The 17,678-nt window shown below is 35.6% G+C and overlaps 1 protein-coding gene across 5 annotated transcripts in view; it reads left to right on the top strand.

Annotated features, from left to right (window-relative positions):
• Positions 1–17,678, top strand: part of LOC107548338 (cAMP-specific 3',5'-cyclic phosphodiesterase 4D) — a 103,978-nt gene that overhangs the window by 82,438 nt on the left and 3,862 nt on the right. For all 5 annotated transcript variants that reach the window (XM_016228987.1, XM_016229014.1, XM_016229023.1 and 2 more), the window contains exons 2-14: positions 484–675; positions 1,992–2,028; positions 2,137–2,213; positions 2,379–2,428; positions 7,394–7,506; positions 12,952–13,045; positions 13,451–13,626; positions 14,475–14,573; positions 14,684–14,848; positions 14,980–15,079; positions 15,741–15,895; positions 16,086–16,208; positions 17,351–17,533. In XM_016228987.1, the coding sequence (XP_016084473.1) occupies positions 484–675; positions 1,992–2,028; positions 2,137–2,213; positions 2,379–2,428; positions 7,394–7,506; positions 12,952–13,045; positions 13,451–13,626; positions 14,475–14,573; positions 14,684–14,848; positions 14,980–15,079; positions 15,741–15,895; positions 16,086–16,208; positions 17,351–17,533 (1,564 nt within the window). The remainder of the gene's footprint in view (positions 1–483; positions 676–1,991; positions 2,029–2,136; positions 2,214–2,378; positions 2,429–7,393; positions 7,507–12,951; positions 13,046–13,450; positions 13,627–14,474; positions 14,574–14,683; positions 14,849–14,979; positions 15,080–15,740; positions 15,896–16,085; positions 16,209–17,350; positions 17,534–17,678) is intronic.

Raw genomic sequence — 17,678 nt, forward strand, 5'->3', positions numbered from 1 at the left:
TTTTACTCTATTTTTTGCTTTTTTATTTTTATTTTGAATTTTTTTTTTATGTTTGTTTGATAAATGTTTGCTATTTTGTTTTTGTGTGTTGATTTTTTTATTTTGTGTTTGTTGGTTTTTGTTTTATTTTTGACATTTTTTTTGTTTTTGTTTTATGTCTATACTATTTCATTACATGTTTATTTGGAAATTAGTCCTAACAGTTTTATTGACAGTTTATTGAGAATTATTTCATAATTTCCATAAAATTGTTTAAAACTATCCTAATGCACATGTCCTTTATATGCTCATTGAAGAAAATAGTAAATTTTTGTCTGAAAAAATGGCAATTCGCACAACCGTTGCTTAGGTAAAATTGGTCAACAAAACGCCCATATTACCGGAAATTGTCAACTCTGTCAACCTGAGTAATATGCTACTTTACTTCCTCCAATTTTCTCATTTAACATCAACACTAACTGCCCCCTTGTTTTGTCTCCCCAGCTTTGATGTGGACAATGGCACCTCATCAGGACGTAGTCCGCTGGATCCCATGGCCAGCCCAGGATCAGGTCTCATCCTCCAGGCCAACTTTGTGCACAGCCAGAGGAGAGAGTCCTTCCTCTACCGCTCTGACAGCGACTATGACCTCTCACCAAAGTCTATGTCCAGAAACTCCTCCATCGCCAGTGACATGTGAGCAAATGTCTCTTTTAAGTGCAGAAACCGGTTTAGTGGCATTTAGAAGTTTTTTATTAATGTGCATGTTTTATTCATAAATGGGAGACAAAGGCATAGCTTACAAGTAGATTAAACTGCAGTTGTCAAATTTTTTTAATAAATTGTACATACTATGTGAAAATAGGGCTGGGCGATAATTCGATAACGATAATTATCGCGATATAATTTTCCTCGATGAAACGATATGAAGAGTTCGATATAATGTTTATGCGAAACAGTGCGACTCATTTGATTCGCACCACACGGACCGTTTATCCACTTGGATCAAAGTTCAAACTGCCGCCGGCGCGAGCTCACTAGAGCAGATGTGTTTACTCGGTCACGCGAGCATTAAGCAGTGCTGTGAGATCCAGTGCTTGCATTCAGCGATGAACACAAATGACTGATTTAAACTAGTTTAAAGACAAACAGGAGAAACACTGTGTGCAACGAACGAGACAGTCAGAAGGCTTTTCAATCTACAAATCACCATCATTTACCATGGATTTACTGTAGTAACATTCACTGCACCATGGTATTGTGGCAGAAATTTGGGATATTCACACTGAATTTTATTAAAAGAATAATGGTATATACTATGTATTTGGTGGCATGTAATGGTAGCATGTATTTGTGATTAAGCTATATCATGTGTGCATTTATACTGAATGTTTTTAGACTACTGTTTTTCATACAAATAGGCTACCTAAAAACCATATAGTTATATTTTTACCATGGTATTGAGGTGCTATATGTGTGGTTTTAACTGTGTTTATCATGATTTAAATGTATGCTACTGTGGGAGACCAATGCTTAATTAAAAAAATAAATAAATAAAAACTTGGTCAGAATAAATTTAACCATATAAAACTGAGGTTGCTAAAATTTTTACAGATGTTACTGATTTTGATAATGAACAAAAATTTACCTCTGCATCCTAACTCAAGCTACTATCAAATGTGCATTTCTAAGAGACAAAAAGTGATATTATTATTATTAATATTATCAGGCAACCCAAACCTGTTTCTTGATTTGAAACAATATCACTCATTAGAACATGCAGAAACTAAGAAATAAATTTTTCTATTTAGATATTTATTTTGTTAAGAAGAATTAATGGTCTGGTTTCTACAACTTTCACTTTGGAGCAAAAATCTGGCTTTAAACTTGAAAGAAATAAAAATTTGACATTTATCGTGATAATTATCAATATCGAACATATCGCCCAGCCCTATGTGAAAATAAGAGAAATTTTGTGCGGTTGTTATTAGTATTTTTTCCTTTTTTTGCAGACACGGTGATGACATGATCGTTACCCCTTTTGCACAGGTATTGCAATATTAAATATTTAAAATAAGTTTAAAAGCAGATGGTTTGACAACATTACAAAAAATATAAAACACATTTTATAAAACAAATTTTTGTGTCTTTTCCTAGGTTCTGGCAAGTTTAAGGACTGTCCGGAATAATTTTGCTGCTTTAACAAATGTACAACAGGAAAGGCCCAATAACAAGTAAGTGCTTTCAGTTTAAAATATTCAAATGCACGCATTTTTGTCATGACACCTAATCTTGGCAGAATTTGTATGGTTTAAATTTTCTAACAACAATCAATCTGTGTTACTGTTGTTTTCATCATACACATTAACAAATTGTTTATTTTTAATTTTTTCAACCAGGAGATCCCCCATGTGTAACCCGCCTCCCATCACAAAGACCTCCTACACAGGTGTCGTATCTTTACTTTCTATATTTTAAATATTGCCATGCCAATTTAACATCAGTGTTATTTTAGTATTATTTATAATGTATATTAATATAGTATTTGTTAACATTTTGAAATAACTTTTATTTTTATATTTTCAGTTTTCTTTTTTTTTTATATGTGCTTTTGTCATTTTTAATGGTTTTAGATTCATTTTTTTTATATATTTCTATATAGCTTTAATTTATTTTTATTCCAGTTTTATTTTGTCATTTTAATACTTTAAATAAAACAGTTAGTTTCCAAGGCACCACTTCTATTTTCATTAAAATTTTTCATGTAATATTTTATTTTATTTTATTTCAATTATCAAAAGCAAATTTGAATGTTTTTGAAAACAGATTATTATAGAGATTACATTTGATCAGATATATGATATACTGTAAAGAGCATTTTTCCTGAGCTTTTCAGTTTGTTTTGTGTTAGGATAAGGGTTATTTTAATTTGTGGAGAACTGTTAGGCACTGTCTGATATGACGGATCATGTTATCTTTGTGTGGCACCTTCAGTTTTGTCTATACCAGCATGTACTCTGAAGCTGATAAGAAAAATTAAATAATACGTCGTAATAACCTCTATGCACAAATTAAATGTTTAAAGTAGGGCTGTGTGATATTGAAAAAAAATGCGATACGCGATACCTTGTTAAAAAATGCGAAATCCGATACGATATTGCTTAAAGTGTGAAAAATCTATTTGTTATATTTTAAAATATTTAAAAATGAAAATTATATAACCAATTTGTTTCTTGGAAAAGAAAGAATCACTACAACTTCTGAAAGTGACCAGCATTTTTTTTTAGAAGTACATAAAAAGAAATGTCACAAATCAAAAAATTAAATTTTAACATCAATGTGAATGACAAAAAAAATGAATGACACTAATTTTATATCATTGTGACTTTGCTTTCCATACACTTTAAGTACTTCTTCATATACCACAGCAAAAACTATAGTCTGAGAAAGTTCAAACATGATTAAAGGCAAGTGAACAGTCAGTAAAACAAATAAAGAAAAAGGGGGGAAAAAGAACAAATACACAATTTACAAGCATAGATAAAATAAACAGTAGTATTCAGGTACAGAAATTTAATAATTAAGTGTAAAATAACACTTCATTGTGTTCACTGTATGAATTAAATTTAGATTAATCTTTGTTATAGGCTGTTTTGTTAACATTAGTGACATATTCAGCAGCACGTATTTATAGGCTGCTGTCCCTTTAAATCCGACTGCACGGATCCAGTATAAAGATACACATCCGATTTCTTTCTCAGCTGTTTACATTAATTTAAAACATAACTGACTGCGTTTACGAGAATGATCGTCGAGACGGGTACTATTGACATAATTCTGTGTGTATGACAGGTTCAAATATGAGGAGGAGATGAGAAAGACGAATCAACTCTGTGTTCTCTCTCTGTGTGCGCTTCAGGTGTGAGTCTGTCAGACAGCAAGATGAGAGGGCAAAGAGTTGTTTTCTGCAACTATTGCACTTAATAACTCTTTTTAACGGCAAGCAATTCTCTGCTATATGCGTCAAACTAAAACTTTGACCTTTTGCAACTTTTTGATTTAAGTAGCCTGTTATTAAAATGATTCAAATATCGCACGCCGTTGCGATATGCATATCGCGATATTTACATGTGCGATATTTCGATATTTTCGATATATCGTGCAGCCCTAGTTTAAAGATACTTTTTACTCACTTAAATTATTTGTTCATGCTTTATAGAGCATCCTGGGATGTGAGAGTCGCTTTGCCATAATCATTAGGCACTGCTCACTGTATCGATTAGCCTCTGTTTCCGGTCTATTTGTAAGGTTTGCAAAGAAAAGCTTGTTTTGAGATGCAGGTGTTTGGCCTAGAACTGTAGTACAGAGCACTTGCTGGATGTTTAGCATGAGCAGAATGTTCAGCTGCAGAGATAAAAAACACCAGTGTTATAGATTTGGAATATTGATTTGTATTAGAGGCAGTGAGCAAATGGACACATTATACAATTTAACTCCCCATGCTGAGTTTAGATGTCATGTGACCATTAAAAGTGTCATAAGACCCTAATGGGTTTTGAGTGTAGATTGCCTGGACAGATTGCCACAATGTAGAATAGAATGATAACGCTCACATATCTGTGGCTAAAGATATGACTTGGTCACCAGAAGGATCAAATCCCTGAAAGGGGTGATCTGTAAATTATCACCATTCTGGTCTTTAGCAAGACGCTTCATGTTGTTCAGGGTATCTCTCTTATATGTGTTTTGGATGTTGCTGTGGATAAAAGTGCCACCTAAATGACTAATTAGTGGGGGATTGTTTAATTGTGATTCCTAAAATCATGCAGCTTGTTAAGAAGTGTGATCAGACTTGCGCAGACAATAAAACAATTGATTAATGGACTTGCATTTAAGCAGGGATGTGGGCCATATTTACAAACCAGAATACCATAGGGAAGTGCGTTTTTTTTTTTTAATTTTTTTTTTTACTTTGGCCAGTAAGGAACCATCTACTGTAGCAAAAGTGCTTTTTTTTTTTTTTTTTTACTTTGGCCAGTAAGGAACCATCTACTGTAGCAACCCAGAACACCATAGAAAAAAGGGTTTTCAAACTTTTTGATGCCAAGGACTCAAATGTAATCTAGTTGCGACGAATCTGCTTCCTAAAATATAAAGTCAGCTATATATTTTAAGTGGAAGAAAAGTGTCATGTTATGTAAAAAAAAAAAAAAAAGGCATTTAGGGGTTTTCAAACTTTTTGATGCCAAGGACTCAAATGTAATCTAGTTGTGACGAATCTGCTTCCTAAAATATAAAGTCAGCTATATATTTTAAGTGTAAGAAAAGTGTCATGTTATGTAAAAAAAAAAAAAAAAGGCATTTACGTTGTCATTGTGTTGAAGCCAAAAAAATTCTTTAAATATTATCCAGAAAATATTATTAATGCAAATTAATGATTAATAATTCAAAAGTATTTAGAGTGCCTATTGTGGCCGTTTGAAAACCGCTGCTGCAGAAAATGCATATGAACATTCAAAAAAAAAAAAACTCCCTGGAACTAAAATCCACCCCAAACTATTTAGAATCCACATAGCGACAAGACAACTCTATAAACACTGTTCAATAATAATAATACATTTTTAAAAAAAAAACTTGCATTCAGTTGCATTTTAGTCAAGCCCAGTTAAGTTTATACAAATTTATACATTTTATATAATTTATACAAATTCTGCTCACAATTAGGAGAATAAAGATGTGATCAAACAGGATTAGAAGAGACATTAATTTTTTAGCTATTGCTTTTAAGGTATTTTTTGGTGGTTTCTAGTGTATCCGAACAAATCCTCAAATGTTTTGATTAGGATTTCTTTGCTCACAAGGTAGTAAGAGCCTGTGACCCAGATTGGAGGAATCCAGTCCAGCTTTTCGCCACAGCTCTCCTGTCATTGGAGCCAGTGCCCTCTCATGGGCTGGTGTATGATGTCGTGCTAAGCATGAGAAGAATGTCATTGACGTCAGTGCAGTCGCTTTCAGAGAAAGTGGCACCCCAGCCCTGAGTACTTCACCACAGATGCAGAAAGAGAGAGAGACACACACAGAGAGGCAATGAATAAGAAAATGTGTGCTTTGTTAAAGGAGTGTACATGTGGCACATGCATTCTGTCTTGCTTTGTTTTTATAGTTGCTTCCAGTAAGCAACATGTCTAGAATAGCTGCACTGACGTCTGTTTTGTAAGTCTTTTGTTATTTTGTTTCGCTTATTTTTATGCCCTCATATGGTCATCTTAACCTTTTCGAAAATACACATGCAGCAGACATTTGCAAATTTCCTTAAAATCATGAAAACAGCACACATTTTGAATGTCATTAATAGTCCCATCTCAGCAAAGTTGAAATGCTGACCACAATTTGAGCACTAAATTATTTGTCATCTTTATAAACAAATCTTAAAGCATCCTCTCCAAGAACAAAAACACACTGGACACCTCTAGCCTTTCTCAGAGTGTCAACTGTGAAGGACCTGAGCTCCTCATTCTCCGAATCCTGTAAAGTTCATGTCAGGTTTTAGCTGAAGTCCTCTCTCTCCTGCATGCAGCAACACTGCCAGGCTTTAGGCTTCTGTTTCAAGAGGAAGCTCGGCTCACGTTCAGCTAGCGACGCTCCACGGCTGCCCCGTGCTCGTGCAGGGCATCCACTGCTCTGAGAAAAGAGGGCAGGCAGATGCGAGCACCTTTGTTCTCTTTTGCGGCAGCTCAGCTTAAGGATTGGAAACGGGAACAAGTCACTCATCTGTTGGCGTCAGCTCTCCGTATGCTTTGCGTTTGTGCTCGTATGAGTGTATGAGCGAGTATACGTGTGTGTTATTGTTATGACACTATGCCTGTGTGCTATGTTATGGGTCGAATCGCATGCTCCTAAGGGCCACAGCACGCTACTCTGCTTCTTGGATGTAGACCGGCATCTGTCACGCAGTGATGGGCCTGCCCACAGCAATGACATTCTCCCTGTCCCGAGATGAGAGGTTTCACTCCAGGCTCCTTGACATGTAGGACTATAGATTCTGCAGTCGAGTGTTGTACGACTGACTGTCGTCTTGTTTGTGAGCGGTGTGAGTGTTGGTTTGTGTGGCCTCTTTGTATGTTTTCTTAAGGAATATAGTGTTCCCCGCTTTTCACAAGATCTGACTCCTGATCCTTGTCGTTACGGTGCCAGATTTGGATTACGGTGTTTTTGGAAACCTTGTTTTTTGGCTCGATTTGGGGCCTCATCATTCACTGTGGAGGGCTTCAGCACAGCATGAAGAATCACCCATGCGTTCTGTCGGGATATCCCACCATGGCGGTCTACAGCAGTTTGGGCCCTCTGCTGGGAGCCTCAGCTAGACCCTTAAAGCATCTGAGATCTGACTCCTTGCCTCCTTCTCTTCCTCCAGAGGAGGCCTCCCAGAAACTGGCCACAGAGACCCTGGAGGAGCTGGACTGGTGCCTCGACCAGCTTGAGACCCTACAAACCAGGCATTCAGTCAGCGAGATGGCATCCAACAAGGTAAGAAGATCTAGGTGTCTTATGTTCATTTTTTGCTGTTTAGGATTCCCCGTGACAGTTCTACAATTTGATGAAGTGCAATTATTGTATCTCAGGTTTTCAATTTCCACTCACAATCACAATTGGGGCACATATTGTGGAGTTTTTTTTATTTAATTTTATTTAATTTTATTTGTACGCTGTTTTAGGTTATTTTGCAAGTGTGCACAATATATGTTATAGTGCCTCCAAGATCAAATGACCATTTTAAGACTTATGTTGTCACAAATGTTTTTTGTTGAATTCTGGTAGACCTAATCATACTGTGACTGTAGCCTTGTCAATTGGGTTAAACACAAGCATGAGATGATTAACTTAATAAAACGGCAGTCAGCTCAAGTATTTAGTTGTTTTGAAAAATAAACTGATTTAGATAATTGAGTGTCACTATATTGTCATGCTTTGGTGTCTTTTAAGCAGTGCACTGTTTGCAATAACAGCAGGAGAATCGTCATTCATGCTCACAGTCTCCAGCTAGGCCCTAGTACACATACAGCATGCTAATCAGCCTGTAGTGTGTATCCCGTCTAGTCCACTTGGCCAAAACACCTCTTAATAAACGAAGATTTGAGATGCTTCTAATATTTCTTAGACAACCAGGCTACAGGTCTGACAGCGGTGACCAGACATAAGTAACAGAAGTGTCAAATACTCACATTTTCATACGTCTCACTGGACAGAACACCCCCCCCCCCCTTCTTCCTCAATACCCAGTATCCATGGAAACGCACAAGACCTGTCAGTTTGCTTTGTTGCTTTAGCTCAATAGCAATAGTGGCATATGCCGTATACAACTGCCTCACAGTCGCCACGCAAGTGTTATATCCTACTGGACTGTTATAAATATGACTGTTTTCGTGTTGTTTCAAAACAGAAATAGCTAATCTTTTCTGAAAAACATTTTTTTAGTTGTGTAGAGATGTCCAGCTGCCATTGCTCTTGTGATTTATTAGCAGTCAATGTTCATAGTAGCCTGGGTGAATACTTGAATACATCTTCCATTTCAATTACAGAAAAACATCAAATCTATTTCACCATAAGAATTCAATTTAGATCTGTTTTATAACTAAAATTTCATTATTAGCTATAGGGATTACTCTGTAAGAGAGAATTTCAAGCAGAACTCTCAACAATAATGACTTGGATTATATTTTACATACATTTAATTATAATAAAAAGTTATATTACAATATTATTTTATAATTAAGTATATAAGTATATATAAGTAGTATTAATTATATTTATTTTATAGATATGTATAATGAAGCGCCAAACAGGAAATAATTATATAAAATCTGAATATATAAATGAAAATTGTGAATATTTTGAAGTAAATCTGAATATATAAATATAAATCAGAATATATAGTTATAAGTCTGAATATATAGAAGTAAATCAGAATATATATTTTTAAATCTGACTAAATGTAAATCCGAATATATAGTTATAAGTCTGAATATATAGATACAAATTGTAATATAAAAATGTAAATAATTTTAAGTCTGAATATATAAATGTATATTCTGAATATGTACTTATAATTCTGAATATATACAGTGCCAAACAAAGAGTGAAAAATTTAAGGGGGTCTGAATACTTTCCGTACCCACTGTGTGTGTGTATATATATATATATATATATCTGAATATATAGATAAAAAACTGAATATATAAAAGCAAATCATGAATATATTTTTATAAATTAATCTGAATATATAGTTGAAAGTTTGAATAAATAGAATTAAATCCGAAAATATAGTTGTGAGTTTGAATATATAAATGTAAATTGTGAATATATAGTTATTATTCTGCCTAATGGTTAGAGAGTCAGACTTGTAACCTGAAGGTTGCGGTTTCGAGTCTCAGGTCCGGCAGGAATTGTTGGTGGGGGGAGTATATATATATATATTAACTATATACTGCTAAAACCAGGTCAGAACAAAGTCAAACTAATGCTTCAAAAATATCTACAATAATGCAGTAAAAAACATTTTATGTCAACATTTTCATTTATTTATTTTTAATTTCATGCTATTTTTTTTATTTTATTTTATATATGATTAATATTCACTTTTTTGGACAGTGTCACTTTAGGAAAAGGTCAAGTTTACAGAATATACTATTTGATCTGCTTTTTAGTAATATTTATTTTTGTATTGTTGATTATTTGCTCATTTGATTTGCATCTGAGAAATGCCCTTTTTCAAAGCTGTATGCATGTTAAAGATATTGGAGATATATGAAAAGTCAACGACTTGATGCATAATTGTACTGCATCAAAGAAAGCTCAGTGGCTTTGTTGTTGTTGTTTAGTCTGCTGAAATAGAATGTGCCGTTTATATTAGAATAATAATTTTTTGACCTCAACATTGTTATTTTGAGCTCACAGTTTATAATAAAGTAATGAATGTTGCTTTTGATCTACAAGGCATATTATTAGACTAGAGGGATGGATTCAGGAACAAATCATTATTTAGGCCACTGTCCCAGAAAACACATTTTCAGGGAATCACAGCTACAAATTGTGTGATATCTTTCCATTTTTTGCTGGGAGACATGTTTTAACACCCTCTAGATGTTCCAACAATAGAAACACAGTCACTTCTGTCCACACGGACCTGCAACAGCCTATTACCATCAGCTCATCTGCTCCAGTAAAGCTGCAAATTACTTAGCATCACCCTAGTGGTACACCGGGACCAGAAGTGTGAAATAATCCCTGACCATGTTCTGTCAGCTCCACTGCCTCAGCTCTTTATTTGCTGATATGCAGTACGTACTTTTGCCACCAGTTCAGTGTAAAGACACTGGTTTTGGTACAATACCTCAGTGACATGTTTCTAAAAATGTACGAGGCCTACAGGTACTTGCTCTCAGGGTACTGTGTGGTTTTGGATAGTAGGCCATTGGAAGTCTGTAACAGTGTTATCTGGCTAAATACTTCAGGCCCTGGCCATATTTATGTGATATTGCATATAGATTGCTGTTTTTTTTATGACTTGCAAATTGTAGTATTTTATTACATTTTATTGTATTACAGTGCATTAAATACCTAAATTTTTTTTTTTTTTTTTTTTGCAAAAATAACAAAATTCTGCTGATAAATATGCGAGAATAGGGAGATGCATTGTTTATAGACGTCATGGAGCAAATTAAATGATTGTGTACTCAAATAAATATACAAGCTTTGCTCCATGACAGCTATAAATTAAATATAGCAAGGGGCGTGGTTAATTAACTGTCATAACAGCTAATGAGACTAACTATGGCAACAAACAAGGGCAAGGCACACAGGGACTAGACATGGGGAGTGAACGCATATAGGGAACATATAGCCAACACAAGATAATTATTACTATTATTAATATACAATTAATATTATATTTATTACAATTAATTTAAAAGTGTCACTTGTAGTTTTGCCATAGGGCAGGGCTAGTTAAAAAGTGTGAACTACTGGACCAGTGGAAAAATGTTATTGTTTAGCCCTTAGAAACTTTTTCTTTTTCTTTTTTTTGACCAGTTACAAGTCGGTAAAAGCATAAAATGGCACATTTCCCAGCATACCTTTTGCTTTATTCAAGCGCTCATTAACAATTTACCAGGACAAATCTAGCACAGCGTCATCGGTTTATTTTGTTCTTGTTCATCTGACATATGTTCTCCATTGACTCCCCTCTGTGGATTTATGTGAATGAACTTCACTGAATATTTTATGAGTCTGGTTGACACAATGTCCACTTCCAAACATCACGTCATGTCATGAAGATTACCTCACCCCTCCACACACACACGCACATCTCTCCGCACACATATGCGCATAGTCAAACATGACGTGAACACGCATGAATCCAAACCACACATAATGACTGTGTGCCCTTTTGGGGAGCTATCTGCTGTTTTAAAGAGCTCTCGTACAAAGAAACACATCCTCCATCTGAGCTGCAGACATCCAGAGGGTGAAGTGGGAGGGGTCCTGAGGAGGGAAGCACTCCCAGAGGATTTACATGCGAGCTCAGCTCGGCCAATCGGCTGCAGCGATGAGCTCATTCTAATCTCGAGGAGCTGCCTGATTGGCAGAGCTGCAGTCAGAGACTCTCACCTGAATGATTGGGTAAAAACAGCCTTATTGGGAAGCTGTTAACTGGGCATATTTTCCTTCCAAGGCACAGGCATTTTTCATTTGGTTTGAGTGCGCAGCTCACGGATAGATTCTATCAGGCAATGCCGTGGCTTCTTCATGCCCTCCTCTGTCTTAGATGGAATCTTGCCAGGTTTCTTAACAATGGAGTCAGCCATCGCAAGGAATGCCCTGGAATTTCTGGACTTTTCAGATGGCGTTTAGCGTAAAATCACAATGTTAGTACGGGTGGATTAAAAAAATAAATGGAGCTTTGAGATCGTCTCGCAGAGCAGTTTGTGTTTGTCTTCCCTATTAGCCAGTGTTTTCTAATCTCATCTGCTATCTGGATTTACTCATTCAAAATGCCTGAGGCAAATTATTTGCTGTCAGTTTCTTGGGGATACATTAAGGTAAGATAATCAATCATGAAATTTTATATTCTTATATTGGATTGAGGTTGGATGGGATGCTATTGTTAAATGCTGGTGTTCAGTATGTGGTTACACAAAGAACACAGGTTGCATAAAAACAGGACGATCGACAGATATTTAAGACCGATATGGCATTTTTGTATTTTTATATTATATATATTTAAAAAGCGTATTTCAACAAAATTACTGTACATAAAAGCCCTATGCCTTATTAGTTTTTTTTTGTGTCTAGGATCTATCACTGTCTAAACCCAAACTACTATATAAAGCACCAGCACATCATGTGCTGTCGCTTGGCTTTTTTAGTAGTTTGTTTGTACACATTTGTGAGTTTATTTTCAAGCATGCGGCAGTTTTCATCTCCATTTTGTGCCTGCAAATCTTGTTAGAAATGGGGAAAAGGGTATTTTGTTTTGTGGCGTCTATCTGGTGTGACCCAGTAGGTCATTTTGACCTGACATTCTTAACAGTCTGAGAGGATTCATATGTTTTGGGTTGTTTGGAGGACTCAGCCTTGAAACCATGGTGAATCTGCCGATAGCGACACAGCCGACAAGGCAAAATCCATTAAGTGATTAAAAAAAAAGGTAAAATGGCGTCTACAGCAGTAAATAAAAGTGGGGGTGTTTCGAACAATAGCGCGAACATATTACACAACACCACACAAGATATTTTTACTTTTTTAATTTGTTTATATTTATTTATTTCCTCCCCCCAGTTTTTCCATACAGATGGTCCTTTATAGTGGATACTCAAAAACAAGCCATATTTTTTTCCCACACAAAACGGGTCTAAATGCCAAAAAGAAGAAGAATAATAATGATAATAATTTGCATTGTTTATCTCTCAACAGTTCAAGAGGATGTTGAACAGAGAATTGACTCACCTATCAGAGATGAGCCGATCTGGTAACCAGGTGTCTGAGTTCATCTCAAGTACATTCTTAGGTGAGTGTCCCTCAAAAACTATAATAAAAATTAAATATGGATGTTTACGGTGTATAATAACACCATAATGTCATGTGGCAACATGCGTTGCATTTTTAAATGAACAAAGGAGTCAAGAGGAAAAGCATTTTGACTGGAGGAGAGCAGCTATGTGAAATTTTTGGGGTAACTCAGAGAACTAGGACAACTGAAGTGCTGATTATGAGCAAAAAGCAGGTCAACACCAGCTCTGTAGCCTGATGGTTGTGTAGCTAAATAATCAGCCACAAGCGAGACCATTAAATGACCATAGCCCACCATTCTTTTACAAAACTGCAAATCAGTGGCTGTAATGGCACATTATGTGTTTTTACCCATGAGCGCCTGATTTCTCGAACCTTCTCTGAGCATTTTCTGTTCCTGTAGACAAGCAACACGAGGTGGAAATGCCATCGCCCCAGTCCCAGAAAGACAAGGAGAAGAAGAAAAGGCCGATGTCCCAGATTAGTGGTGTAAAAAAGCTAACGCACAGTTCCAGCCTTACCAACTATAACATCCCTCGGTTTGGGGTTAAAACTGAAACAGAAGATGAGCTAGCCAAGGTAATCTTTATATATATATATATATATATATATATATATATATATATATATATATATATATATATAAAATAATAATAAATAATATTTTTACTACTTTTCCTCTTTCTTGCTTTGGACTTTGGAGCAATCCTGTCCACTTCCATTACAGCAGTTCTAATGCATGTTGTTCCTAATTTCTCAGTACAAAATATTTGTTCACCAAAATATGTTGATATATATATATATATATATATAAACTAATAATGAATAATTAATTTTATAAAATAATAAAGCCTTAAATAATTTTTTTAAATACACTGCTGTTCAAATGTTCAGTGGCAATACGATTTTTGTGGTTTGTATTAATGATTTTTAGCAAGGATGTTAAATATATAAAAAGTGACTGTAAAAATATTGATAATGTTTCTATTTTAAATAAATGCTGTTTTATTGAATTTTCTATTCATCAGAGAATCCTGAAAAAATATCTCACTATTTGCACAAAAATATTAAGCTTTTTTTTTTTGAGGACCAAATCAGCATATTATTATGATTTCTGAAGGATCATGTGGCACTGAAGAATGGTATATTGACTGCTGAAAATACAGCTTTGGCATCAACGGAATAAATTAAATTTTAAAATATTAAATGAGAAAAAAGTTATTTTAAATTGTTTTAATATTACTGTTTTACTGTATTTTTGATATAATAAATGTAGCCTTGATGAGCATAAGAGACTTAAAGTCTTGCCGACCTCAAACGTTTAAACGGTGGTATATAAAATGAAATGACTGTAAATACAGAGAGATTTACAGAAAACTTAAATATAGGAAATCTAACTATATGTGTTTGACTTTGTGTAACTTCAGGAGCTTGAAGATGTAAATAAATGGGGCCTTAATGTCTTCAAAGTGTCAGAATTTTCTGGGAACAGACCTTTAACGGTTATGATGCACACAATATTCCAGGTACATTTTTAAAGCATTTGTTCCCTCAAGCTCAAATTTGCTTTAATGTCTCTTTACAAGTTGCTCCTGCTAACAAGGGAAAAACCATGCGGGTTGTCTTTCTGCTGTAGGAGAGGGACTTGTTAAAGACGTTTAAAATCCCCCTGGACACGTTTATCACCTATCTGATGACTTTAGAGGACCATTACCATGCTGACGTTGCCTATCACAGCAACATCCACGCTGCTGATGTCACACAGTCCACTCACGTCCTGTTATCAACCCCTGCCCTTGAGGTATGATAGTGCTGACCCAGTATGCAATGCTGTTTCTTCTGATTGTTGGGTGTTAAAAAAGTGGATTAGGTTGTGAAATTTTATCTTTATCTTTTAGGTTGTGAAAATCTTTCTGTGTCTGTTATTTTCAGGCTGTGTTTACAGACCTTGAAATTCTCGCTGCCATATTTGCCAGTGCGATACATGATGTTGACCATCCTGGCGTCTCCAACCAGTTTCTCATTAACACTAGTAAGTCTCTAGCTCTAGCATATGAACATCACGCAAAGGAACATCACGTTGCTTCCTTCAAATAACATGGGTGCAATGTTTTTCACAGCTGTCAGAAACACTTTTAGCTTAATCACGGTTGTTCAAAGTAGCAGACCCACACAAAGAGGAATCAATACTTGTTTAAGCTGTTGTCACGTGCAGCAAGCGGTCATTCGGGTGATTTTCACATGCTATGGATGCATGTGCTTGGTGGGCTACATGTGTCGGTGATTCGCACAGCTCACGTGTCCCACCCACACAGCTGGTCAAATCCCCTCAGTGACTAATGGAGGGACCAGTGTGGCTTGTCACAAGCTCAGCATGAACTTGAAAACAAGAGGAGGATGCATGTTGTTCCATACCTGTATGCTGCTGTTTTTAGCCACTCTAAACGAGACATTTTGATGAATATTTACACAGTTCTGAAAGGTCAAGCTCCAAAAAAGCACAATGAAAGTATCATGAAAGTGCGCTCTTCTGAAGCAAAACTGTAGCTTTCTGTCAAACTGAAATTACAAATGTAGGTTGTTATTCACTGAAAGTCCACCAAGAATTACAAATACAAGAGCTGTCGAGTTAGTACAGTATAGAATTAATTGTGCTTCCTCTTTTTTTCTCTCCCATACCTCTCTCCTCTCAGACTCTGAGCTGGCCCTCATGTATAATGATTCGTCTGTGTTGGAGAATCATCATCTGGCTGTGGGTTTTAAACTGCTGCAGGAAGAGAACTGTGACATCTTCCAGAACCTGACCAAGAAACAGAGACAGTCACTTCGCAAGATGGTCATTGACATTGTGAGTCACAATGTTATGTGTGTCATTGGTCTCTAAGTTAGCTATTATCACACTGGACTGTTTTTAAACTGATTTTTGTATTATGGAACTAAACTTTCATTTTACATATGTGAAAAGAGGTGTAAAGGGCCAGTAAATTTCCCTCTTTCTCTCCAGCTGAAACTGATGATCATCCATCTTTTTTTTGCAGGTTCTGGCCACTGACATGTCTAAGCACATGAATTTGTTGGCAGATCTGAAAACCATGGTGGAGACCAAAAAGGTGACCAGTTCTGGGGTATTACTGCTAGACAACTACTCTGACAGGATACAGGTTGGTCCTTATATTTATACTCGCATTGCATTCTAGATATTGTAATTTTATTGTTAACTTAGAAAATTAATTTAGGAAATTTGTTATTTGCCATAATTAATATTTGTATTTATTTATAAAATATTTTTTTACATAAAATATATGAATACAATTATTTTATTTAAAATATCATTATATATTATATATATATAGTAAAAATATGTAATTATACATTTCTTAAATTTTTAAACATTTAATTTATATATTAATAATTGATATAATATTTTGACTTAAAATATATTAATAAATATCTGCAGATAACAATGTGAAACTTATTATAAAGTGCTACAGCTTTTCATGGAGCTCCATGGTTTAGGAGTCTGAATAGCGGGTCCCTTGGTCTAAAAAAGGTTAACAGCCTCTGCTCTGAAGAATTTGAATATGATAAATGTGATATCAGTGATGATCAATGATCGTTATGTGATCATTACGCTTGCTGCGATAGTCGGTGTTGCCAGTGTTAAGCTGCAACACCAGTTACATCACTGCACACCGCGGCACCGCCCACCACTGTCTTTTTGATTTTTTTATAGTAATAAAAATCATTTAGTTCAGTTAGAAAACAGACACCACAATTAAAAACTGAACGTGGCTGCTCAGTGCAGAGTGCCGAACGACAGTCGCATCACAGATCAGCAGCAGGAGTCCGATTTCATTAATCACGTCAGGAGAGTGAGTCGAGCTGAACGACGAGGAGAGTGAGGTGAGACAGACAAGATGATGGCGGAAGATTTAGTTTTGAAACAAAATGCAAAAGCACCTAGCTGTCTGACAATATTTTACTTTAATTAAACTTTGTGTAATTTAACATAAGTTCAATGTTTATATAAGTGAATTTGTCATTGTACCGTTTTGTTGTTGTACATTCAAGCAATTGAGACTAATTCGAAAGTGAAAGTAAAATGTTCACGGCTATTTACAAGCTATTTAAAAGCAAAGGGAAACGAGGGAAAACTGCGACGAAACCCCACCCCCCGGTGATTACCGGTGTTGTCACACGTGGATTAACCGGTGGTAAAATTTCCTCAGCGTCACAACCCCAATGTAAATTAATGTAAATATAAATGTGAATGCGCAACTGACTGATTTTGACTGTATCTCAGGTCTTGCAGAACATGGTGCACTGTGCAGACCTCAGTAACCCCACCAAGCCGCTGCAGTTGTACAGGCAGTGGACAGACCGCATCATGGAGGAGTTCTTCAGCCAGGGGGACAGAGAGCGGGAGCGCGGCATGGAGATCAGCCCCATGTGTGACAAGCACAACGCATCAGTCGAGAAGTCCCAGGTAAGCCAGCTCAGGGCAGATAAAGATAAATGAAATAATGAAACATAAAATAATCAAGCTTATATAGGTCTATATTATGTTTCTAATATATTTTTATTTATATTTAACTCATTATTTCTTTTTATTTTCTCTAAATATGTTCTCT

This window comes from Sinocyclocheilus grahami, unplaced genomic scaffold (assembly GCF_001515645.1).
Source record: "Sinocyclocheilus grahami isolate Dianchi unplaced genomic scaffold, SAMN03320097.WGS_v1.1 scaffold16.1, whole genome shotgun sequence".
Lineage (NCBI taxonomy): Eukaryota > Metazoa > Chordata > Actinopteri > Cypriniformes > Cyprinidae > Sinocyclocheilus > Sinocyclocheilus grahami.